This window comes from Pimephales promelas, chromosome 16 (assembly GCF_988280905.1).
Source record: "Pimephales promelas chromosome 16, fPimPro1.hap1.1, whole genome shotgun sequence".
Taxonomy (NCBI): domain Eukaryota; kingdom Metazoa; phylum Chordata; class Actinopteri; order Cypriniformes; family Leuciscidae; genus Pimephales; species Pimephales promelas.
In genome coordinates, this window is record NC_142784.1 from 25,759,373 (window position 1) to 25,777,594 (window position 18,222).

Consider the following 18,222-nt stretch of genomic DNA (forward strand, 5'->3'; position numbering starts at 1 on the left):
TTGGGAATTTGCAGGTCATCAATATTTTGATGTTATTTTCAATATAAAGCTTTTGGATTTATTTTGGTCTATTATGTGCTCGTCCTTTTTCTCTCTAGCAACGTAAATGAGTTAAGCCTCGTACCTCTTTCCCAGTGGTTTTCATACAAAATCGAGACCTCTGATGCCCATTTAAAAACTAGTTGTTCAAGGCAGTTCCGTACACACTTTTTTAAATTTTTCTAAATGCAGTTGTCACTACCTGAATTTTTCAAAAGCTAATTTGTTTGTATAATTCAGTCCTGTGAATTTCTGGACGTTATGTGTACACAATATATTTATCTCCAGGGTGTACATGGCCAATATGTAGGATTTGCTAGGCTGAAACTGATGTGAGGCATTTCAGACAGCATTTTGGCAGCCCTTATGAAAAAGGAAATCTGGAATAAATAACAGATCTGGGAACAACTGTGAAGGGATGACTAATGATGATTAATGTCCATTTTTGCTGGCTTTGCGTAGCTGCAATTTAATCCAATTTAGTGTGCAGAATCCTGTAGCATGTTTACAATGGTTAAAATACTAACATTTACATAGTGCTCTTCCTTGTAGACAGTTTATTAAAATGTCAGTTAGAATTAGAAAAGCATCGGTTTTCTGAAAGTTGGAAATTTCCCCTATGGATGTTATCATTAAATCTACCTGTGCCCAAGACCTGCATGCTTAGTTGTCTCTCAAGTTAACATGTTCCCTAATGAGATGTTTAAACAAGGGTCTGCTCTGTGCACGCTCTACCATGAAATCTGCTTTTCAGAGCTTCTGTGCATGACATATCTCCCTCAAACGGTATTGACAATAAAGCACACGTGCATTTGCAAGCATTTTAGTGTGTGATTTAGTGGTGGGTGGGGAGGAGAGGGGGGGATGTGTATGTGTGTGTTAATGTTTCTGATGTTTTTTGATTGCTAATTTGGCTTTAAATGTACATTCAATTAAATTTCAATTCACAATACATATCGTTTCAAAGCAGCTTAACAGAAAAATGCATGTTTCTACATTACAATTTAGAGTAATTTGTTATCAGAGGTGACAGAGACAAAGTAATATCCATTTGTCAAAAATGTCCAGTTCTAAGATAATACAAATCACGCAGTTAGCCAATGCCATGTAGTCATGTATTATTTATTCATGTATTCATGTATTGATCTCATTAAAGATATGATTACAACATTTGGACAATTTGGAAGTTGTGTGTCGATTTAGATTTTGATGTATATGAAGTCCACACAGGGGTTGGTGTAATCTTTTCACAGGAGTTAGTTCATCTGAAATCTTCGTAAGAGGTTGGATCCAAACGGGAGCTGGCGTACTCTCTAGATATGATATACATCCGTAGGTAGAGACAGAAAAGCTACCGGAAAATAATTAGCATAGCTGTTCGCAACATTTCAAGCAAAAGATAATTATGTGGTTAAGAGGTGCATTATGTGGATGCTGGGTTAAAGAGATTTGTCTTACTATCTTACAAAAATCTTACTAATTCTTATGAGTGAGGTCATATGAATTTGTACAAATTAGTAAAATTCGAATTGCTCTGAGATAAGGTTGGAAGATTGGTTAAATACAAAGGAGGTGCTTAACCATTTAGGGCCTTATAGCAATAGAGCAATAGAGATTCTGCATACACGTTTTTGGTCCAATAAGTAATACCTCAGTCTTATCCGAATTAAATAGAAGAAAATGACTGGTCATCCAATATTTTATATCTTTAACACACTGTTAACTTGGATAATTTAGAGATTAAGTGGAAAAAAACCTAGTCTAAAATCAATGGCGCATTGCACATTTTTCATTATGCTATTTTAAGTGCGCATGCTTGGCCATAATGTAGCGGGTGGACAACACGTATACATTCTCTCATTATTTTTGAAAATCATACATTAGAACAAGGAAAAATACTAACACATGAGGGATATCATTGTGGTGTCCATAAAGATGTAAAAATGTAAAGATGTAAAAACTGTTTAACCGACGCTGATTTGGGTGGGTTTTCCCCATCCCCATACAATGTCACTTCCCTGTCTTTCACTGCCCTAGCAAGAACGTCAGTCTCCTCGGCTGAGAACGCTCCAAGGACGCGCCTCGTAAATCCGCCATAATAACAATCCGCCATGCAGCATGCGCAACATGCTTTATGTTGGATGATGCTCTGATTGATTTATTTCACTTTACACCCCAAACACCTATGAATAATGAAGCTATTTCAGACAAACCCCCTTTAAATTTACGTCGGGCGCAAGAGTCGTTTATCCCGTCAGTAAAATAGCAACAGCGCCCAAGACCCGCCCACAAAGTTACTTGCGTTTTGCGCTTGATACTTGCGTTTCAGATCGTTAAAATAGGGCCTCATGTCTTTCTGCGTGTGGAAAGCTTGGTCATATTTCAATGAAGTAATTGAAATTTAGTATTAAGACAGAAAACAAAAATAGTTTTGAGGCCATGACAATTGGTGTTTTCAAACCATAAAGAGCACTAAGAAAGACTGAAACCAAGTAAAACATTGACACCTGTGCTCAGTGTTTTTCTTGAGTAAACATTATGTTTGTGCACAAATATGTGCACCAGATACTTCAGAACACACCATGCTGCCAAGATGTTGCTTCTTACCTTTAAAGGTGCCGCTGAATCATCCCAACAGGATCCAGGGGCATGTCTGCACAAATGTTGAGAGATGGAAGGGACAACAATACAAGTTGTGACTGCTGAGGTGAAGCAGGGAAAGTGTGTGCTGGAAGGGGGAAAATATTAGGCATTTAGCTGTGCAGAATGAGAAGTTAAATACCTGCTTATATTACTCTGATTACAGTCCATGCAGAAGTGTGCACAGAAGACCCATTACTAAGCTAGATTTTTTTTTTTTTGCAAGCAAATATGTCATGTGTTCATCTTTTATGGGGCATAAAACGGTTTGTATTTATTTGCAGATTTCTGGATAAATCATTGGAAAACTTGAACAGTAAATATTCTCTTCATATGCCAATACATTAATAATTTCCAGACACAATCCTGAAATGTCATCAGGGATCCCAGTGATACAATATCATGACTGAAAAAAAAAAAACCCACCAGCACTTCCAAGCACCTCCTATCAAATGGCCGTTATATAGTACAAAGATCTCACACTCTTACAATTTCCTTGGGGAAATTGCGGAAAAACCCAACATACTGGTTTTAAAGAGAGATATGAAAAACTCTAAATAAACTCTTTAGAAAAGGAGTCGTGAGAAACTTGCAAGACTGCCTGTGGAACTGAAGTAATGAAACTCGGTAATTTGACCTATCCACATTTTAGGTTTCTAGAGATTTGGGCTGCTGATAGTCTCTGCAGATATATCGGTCACACTCTAGATTGATCTCACTATTAATGAACTATTTACTATGACTTTTTGTCTCAATAAACTCCTAATTACTACTTATTAGCAGTTAGAAAGGTAGTTGTTACATTTAGGTAGTGGGTATGATTAGGGATGTAGAATAAGGCATTAATATGTGCTTTATAATACTGATAAACAAACAATATCCCAATATGCATGCTAATAAGCAACTACTTAATACTGAGAATTGAACCAAATGAAAGTTGCAATAGATCCAACCAGCTAGTCCATCTTGGTGTGGGGGTGGGGAGTATTGGTGTGTGTGTGGGGGGGGGGTGTCCCTCTCGGTTGAAATCGAGTTGGGGGGAGGGGGGTCCCTGCACAAACAGGCCTAAACCAATCCATGTTGGCAAAGAGTATATGAGAAAAACTTAACATAAACAACAAAGGCATGATACGACATGCCTTCAATTTCTCTAGGAACAGAGTTAGGCTTCTGGCAAAAAAAAAAAGAAAGAAAAAAATGGGTGACATGTCATGTAAATAAAATATTAATAACAAATATACCTTTCAGCATTTTGGTGTAAAAAAACACATCAAGTTTAAGAACCGAATGTTCATTCTACTGCAGTTACTTTACATCACAGGGTAGCTTTCCAGGTTCAGCTGTATTGCTAAAGAGATTCTAGAAAGTCTTTTTGTCATTGCATTCTTCAAGGTATCTTCTCCTTCCCTTTGACATAGATCTTAACCACTCCCTTATATAATGGGAAAGTAATTTATGATAGTGTCATTCAGGAAAAAAACATTACTGGTATGTTAAGTTAAAGCAGATGTCTTCCCTGGTTTTTGCTGAATGCATGCGTCTTTTTATGTAAAAGAGGGATTAAAAAAGAGGACAAAAAAGCCCCTTCTAGAATTTTTACGTTTTTAGGTATTTTTAAGCTTATATTTCAATTTCATTATTTGGAGGCACTTGTGTTTCTGAGAAACATGAATACTTTGGCTCTTTTTGATCTTTCTCTTTCCTCTTCACATTTGTCTTATATGGGTCAAACTCTCAGTTAGTTATTTTTTCAGTATTCTTAATGATAGGCTATTATAACCTCAAACAAAGTTGACTCAAAGTTAACGCTATGCTTGTGCCACAACTGTACATAACGTTGTTGTTTTTTAAGAGGCTGTAAACAAACATAATTAGTTGCCTATTGGCCATAATTGACACAAGATTAAACACTGATCACAATTCAGTGTTGCCATAACAATGCAACACTTTCATGCTTGCCTTTTGACCTACTCATTGCTTCTCTCCAGAGTCTTTTACACTAGATTTCAATGTATTCCTCTGTTGGTGTTGGCGAAAGGTTTATCGCTATACAGTATTCCAGAGAATTTGCATTGTTGCTCAATAAGTAATATGTCACAGCTGTTATGATTTAAAGACTATCAATGTTTCTCATGAAATCAAATTTTAGAAGACCTCTCTGAAAACGAGAAAACGGATGAAAAGCTGAAGGCTACAGCAAATTTATTTGCTTTCCATCTAAACTAATTGGATTTAGATGTAAAATGCACTAGCCATGTGGTTATCAATTGCTGAATACCTTACTCTTTTATTTTATTTTTTAATCTTTCTTGTTCCCAGTATCTCATTAAACCAGGGTTAGACACTCCTGGCACACAAAAAAGGTTCAGTAATACTTCATTGTTCATTAACCTTCTTTAATGTATCTAACATAGCCACAAAAAGATTTATTCAACCGCATTTCCTTTTTTTTCCTGTACTAATTAACCAGCAGATTTCATGAGCATAACTAGTTTCCTCATACTGAATTATTAAGGGTAAACATAAATCTGACATGCCAGACCTTTGCATCAGAAATATTACACACACACACACACACACACACACACACACACACACACACACACACACACTCACACTCACACTCACACTCACACTCACACTCACACACACACACACACACACACACACACACACACACACACACAGAGACTTAATCTCAATTTTAAAACACCTCGAAATGAGAATAGATTTAGATACAACACAAAGCTTCAGCAATGTTTCCCTGCTGAATTGCAGTCAGCCTGTTGTAACAGAATACTTTCAATGTTTGTCTTAAAAAAGGTGTGAAACTGTTGAAAATGAAATCCCTAATGGCATTACTGACATGTTTTGGCATCCCTGCAGACACCCATGTGTCTGATAGTGTGTTATCGATCAGATCAGTACAATAGCTGCCTCTACACTCAGATCCAAGACGAGGACTGCCTGGAACAATTTATCCTTATAATGTTCCACAGCAGTCCACAATGTTCTTGTTTAAACTAATGAATCATGTTATCAGTGATAGTAGTGTCATCAGAAAGGATGAATATGCTACTTAATAAGGTTTAAGCCTAGCCTATATAAAAAGCAGGGCGTGGGGGGGAGAGGGGGAGCGCATTTTTATCGCAATATCTCAGTTTCGGAGTGAAAGCTCCATTCGTCTACGGTTCGCTTCACTTTATTGCAGAGAATTTGCTTTGTTGCTCAATAAATAATTTGTCATAGCTCACAGCTGTTATGTTTAGAAACGATCAATGTTTCTCATGAAATCAAATTTTGAAAGTGCCTTGTGTTTCATTTAACAAAAAACATTCATTTCAAGGGACATCATTTGAAAGCTTTGTGTGGATTATGCCAATTTAATTAGTTGGTGGAACAATTAAGAGAAAAGAGTATTGTAACTAATTGTAGCAGCTGCGCTTTAATATGATGATGACATAAAAGAAAAAAATGGCACACAAAGAAAAAAAAACTTGATAGTCAACGATAGTCAACTTCTATAACAGGTGAATCACATGACCGGGTTCTTTTTGGGGAGTCAATAACACACAGCACAACCAGTGTAGCTCAGTTCACACTGGTTAAGTGCTCTTAAACTTGAGGCACTGAAACTTGTGATTTGTCTGTCATCCAAGTATAGCCTCCATTATATGAATAAATTCTTTTTTACGTACTCCGGAATCCACTGAGAGACAGCAATGTGTCCATGAGCGAGACACTTAACCCCTAGTTGCTCCAGAGGCATGCGACTTCTCTGACATATATAGCAATTGGAAGTCGCTTTGGATAAAAGCGTCAGCTAAATTAATAAATGTAAATGTAAATAAATGCTTGCTTGCTTTAACAGACATTTTACAAGACTGTTGCCCACTGAAGCGAAGCAGGGTTGAGCCTGGTCAGTACGAAATGCCTCTTGGGAAAACAAGTTTGCTGCTTGAAGAGGTGTTAGTGAGGCCAGCAGGGGGTGCTCATTCTGTGTGCATGCGCACAAATCCATGGGTCCTGAAACCCAAAGAGTGATGGGGACACTATACTATTAAAAAGCACCATACTTCAGATGAGATATAGTCCTGACCAAGGTCCTGACTCTCTGTGATCATTAAAAATCCCATGTCCTTCAGAAAAAGAGTAGGGGTTTAACCACAGGATCCTGGCTTCATGCACTGTTATTCAAAAGGGAACATTGCGCAATTGCAGACTCACATGATCCCGTTACATTTTCAGTGTCATATGCTATTGAGAATATAACCAGTTTAAACTGGAACCTCAGACTCTCCCTGGACTCAGTTCCTCATACCCCAGACCTTCACCTAATGTAGTAATTGTGAGTTTCTTCTCAAGTGGCAATGTCAGTTAAATACAGTTCAAGACTGGAACTTAATTAGAAGAATAAAAATTAAATGTTTTTTTTTTTCATCATTTCAACATTTTTTTTTTCATTTAACATCATACTTATAGTTTACTAATTATATATTCTTTTTGCTCTTTTAGTGTACTCTCAGTAAACTATTCAGTAGTTTTATACTGCAAGTATACTTGCACCGTTTATTTTAGAGTACTCTCAGTAAAATAGTTTAGTAGTTTTAAACTACAAGTTTTATTTAAGTGAACTTAACATTATACTTATAGTTTACTATATATATATATATATATATATATATATATATTTAACTTGATAAAACTGTAGGCTACTTTAATTTTAAAAACATTCTAATAGCTTCATGCATCCTTTTTTATCAACACTTGAATGTTGGTAAGTTTCAGAAAGGCAACATTTTAAACAAAAAAGTTGAGAAATCTCATTTTTGTCAAAGACTACGCCTTGATCAGATTCAGAATGAAGATCAAAACACAGATGGAGATCGATTCATTTTCTCTTCATGTGTAACGCTTCAATTAACTTGTAAACATTAAGCAGTTTTGATTTACACGCTGTTTAATGTTTGATGGTCACGTTATTTTACATTTGAGTGAGCAATCTTCTATCACTTGTTTCAGCTTTTCTTTTCCTGTGTTTTGATCCTGAGATTCCAATCCGTACAAGAAGATTTGTCTAACACTACCGTATAACAGTGAAAACATGGATAGCTGGAAAATTCAGTCATTGGTACAGTATAAAGTAGAATTAAAGTTAATTCCTACGTATGTACAATACCAGTGGAGTAGCCAACACAAAAATCAGATACGCAGAATTAGAAACATATATATCAATAATTTAATAAATATTTTTAAACAATGCAAGTTCATAAGACTATATGAAAAACGATGTAATCTAATTTTAAAAAGTATATAAACAAAACGTTACAGTATGCAATTTTTGGCCACAGGGAGTCGCTAATATGATCTTACAATAATAAAGGCCAATCGATGTCAAAAAGCATCAAGCTAATAGATCTTTTATGGATGAGTGAATAGGCCTACAGTGATGTTTTTAACAGGACTGTGGTGTGAAGAAGCGCGCAATTGCTAATGAAAGACTTATAACACGTTAAACTTTGTAAAGGAATAAGGACATTTCATTCTACCGAACTACACGCAAGTCCCGCATTAGTTCAGTTTATTCGAATTAAACTCGAGGTAACCCAGCGCTGTTTGACTTGCTCTAACAGAACTGTTAGTGTAACTACACTATCAAACTAAACGTCATTTAAGTGTGTTTAATGTTGTTAGTTAGGTTGTTTGTTGGCTATAGGAGATTGGCAATTCGAATAACATACTGATCATAAACATTTCATCATATTGAACTAAATAGCATTGATTAATTGTATGTACATTTGCTCACCTGTCTAATAAAGTAACGTTACATGAAAGACTCGCGTCTCTGCCAAGTCGATGTTCGCGAACGTGGAGCTCTCGGCTTCTCGAAAGATTTCGTTCTAGTCCTCTTTTTGTCTCAAAGTCTGCTTGCCATGGTCCAAAATGTTTGAACAAAACAACAACAATGTGAGCGTCCTGCTGAGCATAACCCAGTTGTCTGTCCACATCAGATTCTGTCGCCACAGTTACTATGGCAGTACGAGCGGAAAACGATCAACACGGATATGACGCCATATATTGACGGCGACTGCTCGCACCTGTAACACGTCCCATTTCCTTGGTTAAAATCTCAATTTTCTCACTATTAACAAATAGTTGGAAACATTGGGAATATTGTAAGTAATCAACTAAACAAAATATATAACATTGGCCTAGTGGTTTTTGGATGTTTTACTGCAAAAATCCTATATTATTAGGCTACCCTTAATAGGCTACTCGATCAAAAGAGTTAACAACTACAAGCCAATATACTTTGAATAGGCTACTTAATTATATTTTTAAGTAGCCTATATCTCGATCAAAATATTGAGTAGGCTACAAGCATACTTGGATTTTTCCCCCAGTAAGTCAAGTATTCTTAGTGTAAGTTTATGTTTCTGTGAAGTAGCCTACATAGGCTAAAGTATAGGCTAATTTAGTATAATACATTTTAAGTATATAAAATGTACTGAAAGTATGCTTTCTTATTTTTAGTTGAAAAGAAATAGCCTACTAATAAACTTAATTTTCGTTATTATCGATGTGTACAAGATCAGGTTCAGTTCTATGCTTATATTTTACTTAAGCTATTCCACCCGAAAGCTTGTTACATAAACTTGACCATGTTAGTTTATAAGATGTAATATCATGTTTTAAAAAAACTATTGAATAAGCTACTCAATCAAAATAGTAAACACACGTAGCCGTCAAGAACACTTATATGCTATGTATATCTTTATCAGGCCAAATTAGAGTGTCGGTATGTAGGCCTACAGTATCAATGATACTTTTGCAATTTGTAGCAGGCTATATTTCTGAGAAGTAGCCTACATAAAGCATATTTCTGAGAAGTAGGCTACATAAAAAGTAGTAGCCTATTTTTATTTTAAAAGAAGTATACTAATTAGCACACTCGAATAAACTTTTTCGTAAGGGGAGGTCAGAGCAGTGTGCTGGAATCACTATCGCAATCAGAGATCACGTTGTGCAGAAGTGGGAGGGACGCAGTTCATGGGGAAAAAAAGATGCCAACGTGTGGATAGAGGAAAACTTCCTTGTCCTTTGCTCTCCCGAGGGGATTTCCAAGTTGGAGAGCAGCAGGCACAAAGCATGTGCGTCTGCCAAATTGTACACGCCCTACTGTTTGACTGCAAAACATTCCCTGTTTCTGTGGTTAATGAATAGGCTACACGATTGCGTGACTGTTAAATGATTAAGTCGTGCCATGTTGGAAAGTTGAAAGGGACACGGGACATTTATTTTAAATGAATAAAAACTGATGAGCATGTTTAAAAACAGATATTCAAGCATGAATTAAGTTCTTTTCAATCTTTCATTTCTAAAGAATTATTTGACACTGCAAATGCACTGCTTATATAGTTTGGGACATTATATGATAATATTATTCCTTACCTGTTTACCATTCCATAGCCTACATGTAGATTTTTGAATCTCGTGAGATAATTTAAGCCCAATTTCTACTTCTGCGTTGAACTCACGCCGTAGCTACGTCGTAGGCTGTGTGTCGCGCGTACCTTGACGTGCATCTCTGCAAAAATGTAACAACGCGCCAATTCTACGCGTACCGCAAGCGCTGTCATTGGTCTGCTCAACACAGTGTCTGCTAGAACCACTTCATGCTCCCCCTGCATGTGTAATTTCGCATCAACGCGGACAACAACGCAGAAGTATAAAATTAAAACCAACGCGTAGTAGAGGCTCCGCTGTAGGTCCAACGCAGAAGTATAAATCAGCCTTAAGTTATGCAATTCGTTTTCTTAATTTTAATTTTGCTTAGTTAACGGTGCTGCGTTTTCCTTTCGCTTTCATATTTTGGTCAAAATGTGTGATAGTTAAAGTTCTTGTTCCACGATAATAATGATAATGATGAAAAGTTCAAGGCAAGCTATACGGATTTTATACTTAAAAACAAATATGGCATGCAATTAATGTTTTTAATTTCAGTGAGTTAATTCTTTGCAGAGTTGAAAAAGTATAACAGTTAACTATAATCGATGCATTGTTGGATATCATATCTGTTTTTATACATACCCTATATGCTGTATAAACTGTTCCCCCTCCTATTTTCCTGGTGTTAACGATTGATAAGCAAAACAATAATTGTGCCCTTATTTGTTTTTTTTAAACTGTCAAAGCTCCATTTCAAGAGTGAGAAACATACTGAACGTTGAAAGTCACCATTATTAATCCATATAAGCAATATTAACAAAAGATTCCAGTACAATTATGAAAAATATGTTTATTGTAGAAAAGATAAATGAATACTTTGTAAATTATACTCACACATAGCTCTCTGCAATCAACCTTGTTGCTTAAAAACAACTCCTAATCAAAGCCTAATCATGCATTCTGTCAGTTTTTTTTTTCTTTGATCGAAACTAAAATACAACAAATGCATTCAAATGCATCAATTATGACACTGAATTTTCGCGCAAAGTGCGTTAAAAAATGCATTCTATAAGTAACACATCTCTGAGTTTGAGGTGTCCCTTCTGAAATAACTGTCGTCGTTATATGAAAACAAACAGTCTGAAGAGCCGTAGGGCGCATACTCCGAAGTTGGCATGCCTTCATGCACATTGGACCAGTGCGACAAGCAAAAACAATGCTGAAGGTTGCAGTGCTGACAGTGGTAATTTTCTGGAGAGAAACTGGAGCTCAAATCCATTCGTGTCGGGGAGCTGTAGCAAGAGGAAGATGAAGAGTGGGACTGAGGGGGAGAGTAACTGTTGTAGTCGACTGGACTGGGGAGATTGAAGGAGTCTGAGGGTGACCTGGATACCTGAGGAAACATTGCAAAAGCACAAAACACGTATTAAAAATGCTGCACGCGTGATTTTATTAATTTGAGAAAACATAGAGGCCATATTTGACCATTAGAACTCTCCAAATGTTTAAATGAAAAAACATCAAACACGTACCAGGCTAGTACCATAGAGGTCCGTATTAGAAGGCATATATCCATTAGACCACTGCGCAGAAGTGGGACACACGAAATTACTGCCGCTGTAAGTCTCAGGTGGCATCGTGTGTATCATCTGTTGATGATCATAAGCATTATCCATCTGAATGTTGACATTTTCGGTAAAGGGACGTGTCTGGAAATAGGGCTCTGGAGCTTGCATTCCAGAGAAGACATCAAGGTGGGCTGTTGGGAACACAGAAGAAAATGCTGGCTTGAGCACAGGAGAACATTTAAATTAGGCCAGCAAGACTTGGGATGATGTCACGAGACCATCAGCCAACAGCTTCACATTTGAATAGTAGTTTATAAATGGGAGATCATTCCAGGATCTGTAAGGAACACCTATAGATGTGGGTGTCTTTGTTCTTTTATTTATTTATTTTATTTGTTCTCCCTTTAGAATAGATGTAGAGCTGATGCCTGACGGTGGATGAAAATGGTTTCTATTTTGGAGTATAGTAAGTTGCATGCAGTCAAGTACTCTGTTTTGTCTTGTTCTCAGGTTTCCTGATTAAAATTCAAGCTCTTACATGTAGTTTAGTTAGGCAGATATTATTATCTTTGTTTTGTTTGTTTTTACTGTCAGTTATCGACGTATATTTTAAACTTACTATTCATGGTCGTAGAGCAGACATCGCGACCAGCCATGGCTTGTGATTTCTACAGGATGAAATGAAAGAGAGAGAAGTAGGATGAAACATTAACCTTTATGCTCGGTCAGTGGAAAACAGCAGAAATTTTGTAGTTCTGTTATGTGGTATCAACTGAATCTGTCTTCAAGCAGGCCTGTGGGGGCGTGGTGCTTTGAATTTGGTCTTGTACTGACCACGCTTCACTTTACTTTGGCTACCACAAGTCAATGGTGTTATGATTTTTATTGTGTTTCCAACAGTATTATTTACCGTTGTGGGTTGTGCGGTTTTCTGTGCCTGCAGGGCTCTGTGCTTCTGCAGTAACTCCTTGACAGTGGTCTTCACACGCACACCCTGGTAAATCTTGGGTTTATCTGCAGAAAAAAAACAATACATTTATTTTCATTCACCACTGACGTATGCATTATTTAAATGATTCTTACATGTTCTGTAAATGTGAATGTTCTGTGCAGAAAAAAAAAGAACAAAATATTTTTTATTTCCCTAAATAAAAATCCTAACGAATGTATAGCCTACATGAATCCCTGTTTAAGACAACGGATCTTGTTAAAAATATTTGTGAGGGTGCTTCAAATATGTAGGATTATGTTTGTTTGATTTTATATATGCATTTCGTGTGTGTATATCAGTGTGGCTTATCCAATAAGCAATATAAGAATTTAATTGTGTTACCTTGAAAAATGTGTTTTTGACTTGGTTGTCAAAATAATGAAGTTGCAAGGAATGCATTTGACCACTTTTCACTCTTAAAAAAAGAACGTTCTTTATTGAGATCGAAGCATGAAGAACCTTAAACATTATTGGAATCAGAAGGTTCTTTACAGTGATAAAGATTCTTTAGATTATTAAAACATTCTTCACACTGATAGAAAAAAGGTTATTTTAAGAACAAATCACTGAAAGGTTTTAGAGAACGGATATTTGGTTATGGAAGTCATTAAATCGAAATATTTCTATAAAATGTTATGCATGTTTTTTCCAAGAATGATCGAAACAACAGGAATACAAAGATTAGGTTTCTATGACAACCACATGTCTAGTCTATAACAAGATTTTTGAAAGATTTCTTGGACATCCTTATTTGTCAACCAGCTTTTGCATTTTCTCCATTTGCCAGTAGAAAATAAGATAGGCTATAGCCTGAGTAAATATAGAAATACAAGATAATATCCCTCAAGATAAAAACAACAATGCTCGTCTTCCCAGTTAACGCAGTGGTCTGAGTGCATTGGTGATCCGGCAATGAATGGGTTAGTTTTCGCATTACAATAGACAGTAGTGAATTTCGAGAAACATGCTCTCCAGCCATCTTTGGCACGGGGCGACAGCATTAAATTGTAGTTCAGACGGTTTAATTTCATGTAGCTGTAAATTAAAACCCGACTAAAGTGGCGATGAGCCTAATCTAATTATTGAGCGTTTCTCTCGAGAGCAGAAGCGCTCCAAGTTGCGGAAGCGAAGTGAAAGCGCTTCAAAACACTACATGCAGGAAAGGAGACAGAGAAGCTTCCTCGGTCGACGCCACTACAAGTTACAGACGTAAGTAAAATACTCATAGTAACCTATGGCTAATAGCAAAAGCCGCGTGCAAGCGGACAGAGAAAATAAATCGGGGGAATAGACCAGATGTTAAAGTCATTATCCAACAGAAACCCCGATTAGATTTGTTGCAAAAAAATCCCGATTTCTTTACAAACGCTCTGTCGATTTAGCGACAATCTGTTGTTTTAAATGTCCTAAAATCGTCGCTGCGTCCAAGTTGGATTTTGCGTTCCGCTCGCCAAAATTATTTCTTGATAAATTTAAGAGGAAGTCCTTGTATTTCTTCCTACTGGAGTAAAGCCGCGCCTAATAACTTCCTCCCAATATGAAATGTGTATAAAAAAAATAGATGAAAAAACAGTTGTCCTTCTTTTCTAATTTTTTAATTGGTTGTTCAGGCTTGTGAATACATATACAGTGGGACGTCTTTCTGATCCGTGTTAATATAGCTATATAAAATTCTGTCGGAACATTTGTGATTCCAAACAACGCCACGCCATGGTTGAGTTCATGGAGGCAGTTGCAACACGAGGGCAAAAAAAGTGCGCTTATGTTAATAAGATAGTAAAAACGTCCTTCGGCAGTGTGTTGATGCGCTCGTTGACAGTTAACCCTATCTAATAAATATTCATATAAGCTCTGAAGCAAGGCATGAATTCTGGTTAAAATGTTCAAATTATATCCAGTCATCGTTTACTGTTGGTTATTCCTAAAAGCATTGCAATCAATTGGACACGCTGGTCGACAACGTAAAGTCTAAAAAGACATGGCAAATAAATCTTCAGGTCATTTTTGCTTGAAGAAAAAGCTGAGTAAAAATACAACCAGAAAGAAAATTCAAGCTCTCAGTGAAGCTCGAGCTTTAGCCTAATGAATATAGAGATGTTGTTCCCTCAAACTGCAAGTAATTGCATGTATAGCCCAATTAATTTAAAATACATAGCCTATACATATAAAATTCACCAATTTGTTTGAATTGAATCCTTCACATGTGTTTGCTGTTTTAAGATATTAGTAAGGCTGCATCCTTTGAACTACACATTTCCAAGCAAAGTTTACCAATGTATTAAATGATTTTAATTAACATATTTTTTTTCTCAATGTTTTTCAGGTTGCTGAAGACAAAACATCTTAAACGAAAGAAAAAAAGAAAATTGACTTACCAGACATTTTGGCCTGAAAAGGAGGAAAACTCTGGAAGAACTACAGTGAAATACCCCAACGTCACTTCTTTGCTCTATTATATGGGCAAGAACGAATTATTCACAAAAGTATTAAAAAGTCTCAACAAAGTAACCTCAAAACACTCTCAGGACATACAATTATACAGTAATATAGCTAGGGATATTTTAGTTTGAGTTTTTCTCCCCTCATCCCTACTATTTAAAACCCCAAGAACTCAATGATTTGACAATGATTTGATTGCGCGATACTTTCAATTTGAATATTCAAAGGCTTCGTAAAAAGACTTATTTCTGACTGATATTCGCTATTATAATGCATATATTAGCATCTCTTTTAATAGAATGTTGTGTTATTTCACATCTTGACATCAAGCAAATATATATTTTTAACATTTTATCATCCTTTTGGTGTTGGTGGATGGAGTCTCCCTTAGAAGCACTATTTCAACTTTGCAGGGAGACTCAAGGCACAAATCAAGCTTTATATTCCATTACACGTTGCAAATATCTTCTCTAATAGGTAGTATTGAAAAAAATAATTATTATTGTGATGTGTAGATCTCATTTGTGCAGTATTTTAAGAATTATTGGAGTTGTGGGCGTGGCATATGATAGCAGCCATGTTTGTCATTAGAACAATTGGGACTCATGCTAAAGTTAAGTTACTGGGATAGTGGGAACAGGTATGAGAAGGCTAAATATGAAATTTAGTCATTTATATGTATAGGCTATATTGAATTCAAAAGGTCAGTTGTAACTGCAGACCCAAAGCAAGTTAATTGAAAACGATGTTCACAATAAAATTTAGGCTATTAATTTACTTTCTCATGGTATTATCTGTTTTAATGAAACAGTTTCGTTAATCAATGCATGTTGCATATTTATCATCATCATTAAAATCGTCATATTGATCCTCAAAATGAATAGGAGGGATGCTGATCACAAACACAATCTTACACCTGACTTTAGTTAGGCTAAGGTCTTTTAACAATAATTAAAACACTTTAAATAATTAAAGTGGAATATTCTTCGAGACCGTAATGCAGTTGTTTATTTACGCGTGTGATATTTAATGGTCGTGTGTTTAAGAAGACTGGAAACAGGCAGAATGGATGACATGCAGGTGCTCTTTGTCTTATAGCAAAGAAGTCTGAAAACGGTCCATGTGACATGTAGGCCTTGTATACCGACAAACTGAACATTTCGTTCGCAAGTACAGAATAATTGGATATCAAAGTGTTGAGATAAAACATAGGGCACTTTATTAATACGTCTTTAAGCATCTTGTTGTAGCTAATCCGAATGCAACTATCTTGGTGGGATTTCTAAATCGCTTGACTCCTTTGTGAAATCGATTTGTAATGTTAATTCGCTGCAAACAGACCTCCTGTTTCAAAATATTATTTTCTAACAAGTCTCTCATTATCATTCACCTTGATCATCATATCTTTCATAATCCTAATAAATCTCTAAAGAAAGGAGAGGACAGTCGTTACGATATCTGGCCAGTTGAATGTCGCCCCCTGGTGACTAAAGTGAGGAACACTCAGGTCCTTTATGTTATCAATTTCTTCATTTCAGTACATTTTTATACATAAAACGTTCCCCAATTCCTGTTTTCCTCACGTTAGAATTAAAATAGACGTACATCTTTTGATTTTCACCCTTATTTTATATAGATGTTTTTCTCCTAATCCGGAAATGATGTATATATGAAGATATTATTGTTTTTGAAAGAAGTCTCTATGCTCATCAAGCCTGCAAACAAATTTGTTTTTGTTTGATCAAAAATACATAACAACAATAATATTGTGAAATAATAAAGCCTATTTCAGTTTAAAATAATGGTTTTCTATTTTAATATACTTTAAAATATCATTTATTTATATGATGAAAAGCTGAATTTATCAGCCATTACTCCAGTCTTCAGTGTCACATGATCCTTCAAAAATATTTAATGATGAAATAATTAGGATGTTGGAAACAATGCTGCTTAATATATTTTTATAATCTGTGATACTTTTTTTCTACATTTTTTTGATGAATAAAACCATTTTCTTTGTATGAAAAAAAAGACCAGCATTTATTTAAAAAAGAAATATATTGTAACAATTTCAGGGTCAGTAATTTCTTTCTCTCTTTTTTGAAAGAAACTTTTATTTTTTCAAAGGATGTGATACATTGATACAAGGTGATAGTAAACATTTATATTGTTAGAAAAGATTTCTATTTTGAATAAATGCTGTTCTTTTTCAAATTGTATTGATCAATGAATCAATAAAAGTGTTTCCAACATTGTTAATAACCGAGTATCAAATAATCAGCCTATTTTAATGATTTTTGAAGGATCATGCACTGCACTGAAGACTAGAGTAATGGCTGGTGAAAATTCAACTTTGCATCACAGAAATAAATTATATTTTAAAGTATAATAAAAATAGAAAACCATTATTTTAAATTGTAATAATATCTCACAATATTACAGTTTTTTCTGTAATTTTACATTTCTGTCATAATTTACTCAACCTATTGTTTTTGCAAACCTGTATGAGTTTCTTTCTTCTATTGAACTCAAAAGAAGATATTTTGAAGAATGTCAGTAACCAGACAGTTGAGGCAGCCATTGACTTCCATAGTATTCTTTTTCCTATATGGATGTCAATGAGTGCCATCAACTGTCTGTTTACAACATTCTTTAAAAAATCTTCTTAAAACAGAAGAAATAAACTCATGCAGGTCTGAAACAACTTGGACAGTAAATAATGGCAAAATGTTAAAATATCCCTTTAAGAAACCTCTTTCAAAAATCTTAAATGAGGTTTAACGGGATAAGAGGAATATATACAGCAGACTTACCTCTGTTCAGTGACAGTTTATCACCATCTCCTCTCTTCTAGTTCTAATATCACAACTGGGGGTTTGCCAAATATGCATAAATATGCATTTAATTACATGTAAGTGTGAACTTGTGAAATATAGTAAAGTCTCTCAACTTTGGCTGGTACTGTATGTCTTATTCATATAGGATAACTAAAAACTGATTTTGTTTTAATTGTTGTTTTCAATAAAGGGTTTGAGTTTTCATTGGATGTAAAGTTGTTGTGTTCACATCAGGCGCTTGATTTTCCCTCAAATGCAA

The 18,222-nt window shown here is 35.5% G+C and overlaps 1 protein-coding gene and 2 long non-coding RNA genes across 3 annotated transcripts; 1 reads left to right on the forward strand and 2 right to left on the reverse strand.

The window, feature by feature from the left end:
• Positions 1–132: 132 nt before the first annotated feature.
• On the reverse strand, positions 133–10,442 carry LOC120478722 (uncharacterized). The gene is made up of 3 exons (XR_005622760.2): positions 10,132–10,442; positions 2,647–2,767; positions 133–1,352 (listed from the first exon to the last, which is right to left on the reverse strand). It is a non-coding gene; the product is annotated as an uncharacterized LOC120478722 (long non-coding RNA).
• A 521-nt stretch (positions 10,443–10,963) lies between these two features.
• LOC120478964 (POU Class 2 homeobox-associating factor 3) lies at positions 10,964–15,429 on the reverse strand. Its single transcript, XM_039671172.2, has 5 exons — positions 15,063–15,429; positions 12,607–12,710; positions 12,316–12,364; positions 11,661–11,887; positions 10,964–11,521 (listed from the first exon to the last, which is right to left on the reverse strand). The coding sequence occupies exons 1-5, from the start codon at positions 15,067–15,069 to the stop codon at positions 11,195–11,197; spliced, it is 714 nt and encodes a 237-aa protein (XP_039527106.2). The 5' UTR covers positions 15,070–15,429; the 3' UTR covers positions 10,964–11,194.
• On the forward strand, positions 13,803–18,167 carry LOC120478965 (uncharacterized). Its single transcript, XR_005622789.2, has 2 exons — positions 13,803–13,896; positions 15,011–18,167. It is a non-coding gene; the product is annotated as an uncharacterized LOC120478965 (long non-coding RNA).
• Positions 18,168–18,222: the final 55 nt, after the last annotated feature.